At 32.3% G+C, this 7,421-nt stretch overlaps 1 protein-coding gene across 1 annotated transcript in view; it reads left to right on the top strand.

Moving 5' to 3' along the window:
* Positions 1 to 6,400, top strand: part of LOC119589567 — a 6,546-nt gene extending 146 nt beyond the window's left edge. The window contains exons 1-6 of the mRNA XM_037938167.1: positions 1 to 49; positions 1,358 to 1,395; positions 2,264 to 2,421; positions 3,020 to 3,195; positions 4,519 to 4,646; positions 5,612 to 6,400. The exon at positions 1 to 49 is cut by the window's left edge and continues 146 nt beyond it. Of these exons, the coding sequence (XP_037794095.1) occupies positions 1 to 49; positions 1,358 to 1,395; positions 2,264 to 2,421; positions 3,020 to 3,195; positions 4,519 to 4,646; positions 5,612 to 5,687 (625 nt within the window). The 3' untranslated portion in view covers positions 5,688 to 6,400. The remainder of the gene's footprint in view (positions 50 to 1,357; positions 1,396 to 2,263; positions 2,422 to 3,019; positions 3,196 to 4,518; positions 4,647 to 5,611) is intronic.
* The last annotated feature ends 1,021 nt before the right edge of the window (positions 6,401 to 7,421 follow it).

Raw genomic sequence — 7,421 nt, 5'->3', positions numbered from 1 at the left:
TTCTGGCTCCAGACCTGGCACACTTTATGGGCTGCCTAAAGTTCACAAGGCAAATATTCCCCTAGACCCATCATTTCATCAATTGGCACTTTTAATTATAATGTTGCAAAATTTCTGGTCCCCATCATCGCTCCCATAACTACTAATCAATATACTATTGATAATTCCACATCTTTTGCCAAAGAATCACATCACTGAACTTCCAACAACCCGTCATAATGGCGAGTTTTGATGTTGAATCACTATTTACAATGTACCACTAAAAGACCACAGAATTAATAACTAAAACCCTGGACACTACTCCCTGAACAAATTTGGATTAAATAAGGATAACTTCAAAAAATTTACTTGAAACCACAGCCCATCATTCAGTTTTTTACTTTTGATGATTGCCTGTATACCCAAACAGACGTGTGTAGCCATGGGCTCCCCTCTAGGCCCCTCTATGCCAATGCATTTCTAAGTTATCACGAACAAAACTGGCTAGAAAAATGCCCGCCTGAATTCAGACCTCTTTATTATCGTCGATACATTGACGACACTTTCCTGCTGTTTAGTCACCCTTCCCACGTAAATCTTTTCTAACTTATCTGAATTCCAACACCCCAGTATCAATTTTACATGTGAAGTGCAAAAGAACAACCAACTATCCTTTTTAGATACTATGGTTACCAACAACAACGGCACCTTCCATACTAGTATCTACGTAACCAAACATTCACTGGCCTCGCCTACACTTCCTCAGTTTTACCCCATATAACTACAAAATTAACAGTATAAAAACTCTGATCACTAGGGCCTACAATTTGTGTAGTAACTGGGCAGCCTTTCATCAAGAATTGTTATTTCTAAAAACTTCTTTACAACAAAGGATACCCATTACAGTTTTGATAAAATAACAAAAACTTTTTTGCACAACAAATTTTCCAACCAGCAAACTGTCTGTACTGTCAAAAGAGACCATAAGTATGTTAAACTACCATATTTGGGTGATTTAAGCTATGAAATCAGGAAACAGTTAAAAACACTCTTACGGAATAACTACCCCCAGATTAAGTTCACTTTTGTTTTCAGTAACTCCAATACTATAGCAAAGTTCATGAAAAAACCTATGAACTATAGTTCTGATTATGTTCTAATGTGGTATATTTATTTACCTGTCCTAGCTGCCAAGCTAGGTACGTGGGTCAACCTCACGATGGCTGCGACACCGCATCTACGAACATAAAGGAAAGTCCTTCAGACTGGCCTCCGCTGAGCAAACCATCCTCTCGGCAATAAGAGAACATTCACTTGAACACTCACACCCTTTCTCGAACAAAGATTTCAATATTTTATCCTCTCATTCTTCCGCCAGGACCTCATCACCTCTGAAACCTCCTGTCAAAAGATGAAGCAGAACTAAACAACGTAACCACTGCAATAGCTTGTTTACACATTAAACCACCCTTACCACAAACAACCAATCTGGTCAGTTTTACATACTTTATCTCTTATTATGTTTTTCAGTTAGCAGATATTTCTTGTACTATGTTCTCTGTTATATTTTTGGTTTTACTTATTGTGTCTACCGTTTTATTACGATTTTGTTAAAATTCCAGAACCTCCCCTTGTTTACGTAAATCATCTAACGAATTATTATCTGGTTTCTGCTTTCAGCATTGAGAATGAAGGCTTGTGTGAAACCTTCGAAACGTTTGCAAATAAAGATGAGATTCTTCACGGCCGTTTGATATACCTCTTTGTGCTTGCAATTCGACGCTGAGTGGCAAAACCCATACGGAGTATATATATATATATATACATATAATATATATAGATATATAGATATGTATATATATAATATATATAATATATATATATATATATATATATTAATATATATATATATATATATATAATATATATATATATATTAATATAGGTATGTATATATTATATATATATATAGTATATATATATATATATATATATATATATTATATATATTATATATATCTATTATAATTATATATATAATACATATATATATATATATATTATATATATATAGATACATATATTATATATATATATATATTTATATATTATATATCTATTATATAATACTATATAATAAATACATCATATTATTATATATATATATATATATATATAATTATTATATATTATATATATATATATATATATATATATATTAGTAAAATGATAGCAGTGTATAATACATATAAATACATAAGTTGATTTTCCTTCATTTCAACAGATCTTTATTAACTGAGAGAGAGAGTCAGCACAGCCTTGGTAGCCTGAGTTCATACGGCTCAAGCGAGAGTGAACCTAAATCTGCGCAATCTGACCCTGGAAGGTACACCCAGGAGAATCACGTTTTACGTTACTCAAAAGACAGCTCAGGCTCTCTCGGTAAGAATTTTAAATTTGTTTGTTCGTATGGAAGTATTGGTATTATTTGTTATTGGCAGAAAATGTGTTCAAAGTACTGTAGAAGATGTCGTCTGTGAAAATGCAAAGATATTTTTTGTGTATTTTGTTTTCATGTTCTCTTAAATTTTCAAAAGCACTCTCAATTAATAGAGGAGAATTTTGACTTTATAAAGGAAACAGAGAGCAAAATTATAATATGTAATGTATATTTGCATGATTGATTTATACACCAGTAAATCAGTTTTCTAGAGTTTATGAAAAATTGATGTATGTTCTTCAATTTGATACTCTTTCAAATTAGATGAGGATGCAGAGAGCTTTTTTCTTTATCTAGGTTTTAGAATGAGATCAGCCAGTTTTAAACTTTCAAATACTCAACTTCTGGCATGTTTAGGAAATGTTTACTTTTTTCACTTTTAGTTTGAAATAGAGAGATGCTTGTATTAAATCAGCATTAGGCATAGTCTTTTCTATTTTGACAGTATCAGAATGTTTTTAAAGTGACCTTTTTTCCCCCATGTGACGATGCAGTGGATGCCTTTTTGTAGCATCAGTTCATTCAGTATTTTTTCAACAGCGTCAGTCAAGTCAGTCTCAAGTTTAGAGTCATGTGGCAATGGTTTGGCAGATGAAGAGCTCTTGGAAGCAGCTGAGATACCCCTTGATGGCCGTGTGTTCCTGAGTGTGAGCGTCCCCTCGACAGAGGTTCATACTGAGCCAGGAGGATCGCAGTACACACTCTATACTATTCAGGTGATTTTCCCTTATTTTTACAGCTCTGGCACACAATAACACAAATTGATATGATTTTTCAGGTTTTGAGAAATCTTGGTAGTGTAGGTTTCTATTATATATCTGGTCTTAGTAATCACTTAATGGAGTGATGGAGTGGCTGTTAGGTCCTACTGGTATGGCTGAGTGCTGTAGGTGAAGTAGGGAATCAGAAAAGCTCAGAAAGGTTAGCAAAGGACTGGGCAGTCCTGTGTTGCTGTTGCACAGCTGAGTTACTTCTGGAGTTGTGTTACATTGTTGATGCAGAATTGCTGGATCGCAGACCGTAAGTAGGCTGCGAATGTGCCAAGAATTCAGGAACGAGGGGAGCCTGCTTGAGCATCCAGTCAGAGAGCCACAAGATGTCCAATGTCAACCAGTCATGTCTCGTCCCTGCTTGTGAGAGAGAGATAAAAACAAGGCTGTTGGACCTAATGTGACTCTACCTGGGCAGTATGGGAGCTGTTGCGGGTTATTGCTGCTACAGTAGCACTAAAGAAATACACTCATGTAAAAATTCCACTCAATGTGCAATGTCCTCAGCAAAAAAAATCACTGTCTTTAGTCCCTACACTCTCCACAGTGCTCAGCACAGTATCACTTTCCAAACTCTGCTATTAGGGAAACACAGGAATAACTGTTGAGCTAACCAGAGCACACCCATAAGCAATGATAGAGTGGTCGGCACACCTTCTAGCTGCTGTTACACACACATGCCAAATCGATTGGAATGCAAATACAGATGTGTAGTTGCTGGTTGTTACATTGAAAATTATGTATGTAAATAGCTGTTTTATACACATATATGTATGTGTGATCCTCATGTTTCCTTTATTGTAAATTGTAGCATTTTTTTTGTGGGGTTAGACATTTTATTGATTGATTTAGATTTCAGTGAAGAGGTCCTTCCTGCTTCAGGTGTACATGTACTTTCCACTGTGAATTTTGTTGCACACAGGTGACTCCACAAGTGCTTAGCCACTAAAGAGTCAATTAGTAGCTCAGCTTAACCACTGTAAATTTCCCCATTCCATGAATTTCAGGACTTTTTGTAATGCTTTTAAAATCAATACTGCTGGTATTGTTATTGACATTATCATTTTTGTGATGTTATTAAAATACAAATTGCAGTAATAAAGGTAGGTAAGACCAGTCATTGACTTCTTGGTGACTTGTAGAGCTATCTATGGGTAAACACAGTAAATAGATTAAATATCACATTAGACATCAAATGTATGTCATGCCATCCCAGCACAGATATTATGGTATAAAATGATAAAGATGTACTCAAATATTTTATTTCAGTATGATGCTATTTACCTGTGTGAGAGTGCAGCAACACCCCAGACAGAAGGGGCAGAGGAGGTGGCAAAAGAACCTTTGGCTGTTCCAGAACCACGGATGGTACTTCAAACAAACTGCGTGAAAAGGAGGTATGTGTGTGTGTGTGTGTGTGTGTGTGTGTGTGTGTTTGTATAATGTGTGATTAGAAGCTTTATTATAGCTTATCTTTTGTGGGTAGATAGAGTACCTGCAGTGTTGTTACTTAGTGTTTGGTGTGTATATATAATTTGCATGATATGGATGTTATACATCACAGGTAGACCTTGCATGTGATTTCAGTGTGAATGTAGTTGAAGGTGTTCAAGACCTATGATTATTTGGACACCAATATTTTTAGTTATAGAAATGTCACCAAATATTTTTACTATGTTTTATAAGGGCGATATTCAAACAGCAAATGGTTTCCGGGTTTTTAATTAAATTAGTTTGTAAATTCAATTTCTAAATCTTTTATTTTTCTCTGTTTTTAACCTTATTTTTGTCTCTTATCCTCTCTTATCTCAGGCTTTTGTATATCCACTTCGTTCTTCTCCCTCTTCTATCTCCATCTCTTTCCAACCTCTAACCTTATTTTTGGAACATGTTTCCTTTTCCTTTCATCCCTTCTTTTCTTCCTGCCTTCCCTTTTTTGCACTCCTTTTTTCCCTTCATTTATCCCTTTGCTTTTATTCTCTTCTCTCTTTCCAGTCTCCTTTCCTACTTTATTTCCCTCTGACCCACTCCCCACCTTCTTTCCTAGTTTTATGATGATATCATTGATGAAAAGTGTTATAAAAAATCCCATATGAAAATAAACAGGAAGACAAGAATTTTCAGATTAAAAAAGCATGAAAGGGTATGACAAATTTTTTAAAGGGAAGTACTTGAGTACCAGTATACAGCAGTTTTATTTGTGGAATTTTAATGTTGAATTCAGCATTTTAATGTAAAAGAGAAAGATAACTGTTATAATCATTGTGAATGTGCTTGTTTCATGTTGCCATGGAGTTATGCATATGCATACAACAAAAGCAGAGGAAGAGGTGAAAAACACTTCAAAATTGTGACATTTCAGATTATGTGATTCCCCAGTTCCTCAAGAAGGCTGTGAAGAAGACTGGAGGCTAGAGATGGTAATGAATGTGGCCTAGGCTCTTAACGTGACTTTCACTTACTCTGGCTCTGTTGGTATCCTATTCAAACTGCAGGTAGCGAAGTATAGTGTGTGATAGAAGGGCTTGGAATTTCCTCCTGCAGAAGAGTTTGGGGAAATCTTCTGATCTGCATCTTTATATCTTTATATACTTAGCAAACTAAGATAAAGAGCTGTTTTGTTCATCATTGGTTGCCCTCAGTTGGCTGTTATAAAGGAAAGAAAAATTATGCTTACATGAAATGCATTTTTTGTTTTTAAATGATGAGGATTAGTGATGAATTTTGTACTTGAAGTAGAAAACAAATGATAATAATACAGGTGTCAGCATGCAAGTTAGTCTTATCTAGGAAAAGAATCCTTATAGCTCTCTAGCAGAAAAAAGAGAGACTGTAAAAGTTGTGGGTTAAGAATATATTCCAACTCGCTTTCCATATTCCTTACTTTCTGTAACACTGTGGACTGAGCTAATATCTTTTTACCAGTTTTGTGGTAACCCATTAAATGAGGTATTAAAGATTGGCTAATGGCTATCAATGTGGGATTGCTGTGCACATTGGTGATTTTCCCCATTTGTACCCAGCTAGTTTGATACTTCAAACACATTAGAAACAAAAAATTGAGAAAACTTGAAGGTTTCCCTTCAGCATAAGTCTCTATATGTAATAGTGACACCAAGCAAATTATTGTGGAAAGATGAGCTCCCTCTAATGAGCCGATGACACAGGGTATGTCATTGGCGATAAGAAGTTCTAATATATATATATATATATATATATATATATATATATATATATGTATATATATGTATATATATATGTATATATATATGTATATATATATATGTATATATATATGTATATATATATGTATATATATATATGTATATATATATATATATATATATATATATATATATATATGTATATATATATTATATATGTATATATATATATTATATATATGTAATATATATATGTATATATATGATATATTATATATATAGTATAATATATGTATATATATATGTAATTATATATATATATATATATATCTATATAATATATATATAGTATATAATATATATGTATATATATATATTATATATTATATATATTGTATATTAAAATATATGTATATAATATATATATATATGTATATATATATATATATATATATATGTATATATATATATATATATATATATATATATTTTTTTTTTTATATTTTTATAATACTGAATATAATGAATATTATATATGGATATAGATTTAAGGTTATATATAATCTTCATGAATCAGATTTATATTCTCTAGAGTATTTCATATAATTATAATTATATTTCTAAAGATATATTATGATCATAAAGAATAAAATATATAAATAAAAAAAAATTAATATATACAATCTCTTCATCATGTCTGGGTATTTTATATTTTGCTTAAGTTCTTATTTAATAACCTGATACATTCGAAAGATAAATTAATTTTAATAAAACAAGAATTGGCAAATCTTAATTACAATCTCATGAATAGGAAAATTGTTTAACAAATGGTCTTCATTAATTTATTCTAATGTTTTGAAAATGAGTTTGTTATAAAAAGACACAAAAAATTAAAATTTAAACACCCTGCTTTATGATATGGATTTTTGAGCATGACCTTTGGAAGTGTGTCTGGAATGCAAAATGCCCCTATTTTCAAAGGGCATAACTGCTCATTCATCAAATGGA

Source organism: Penaeus monodon, chromosome 26 (assembly GCF_015228065.2).
Source record: "Penaeus monodon isolate SGIC_2016 chromosome 26, NSTDA_Pmon_1, whole genome shotgun sequence".
Classification (NCBI taxonomy): domain Eukaryota; kingdom Metazoa; phylum Arthropoda; class Malacostraca; order Decapoda; family Penaeidae; genus Penaeus; species Penaeus monodon.
The sequence above is the reverse complement of the archived record's forward strand: the minus strand, read 5'-3'. Positions and strand labels throughout refer to the sequence as shown.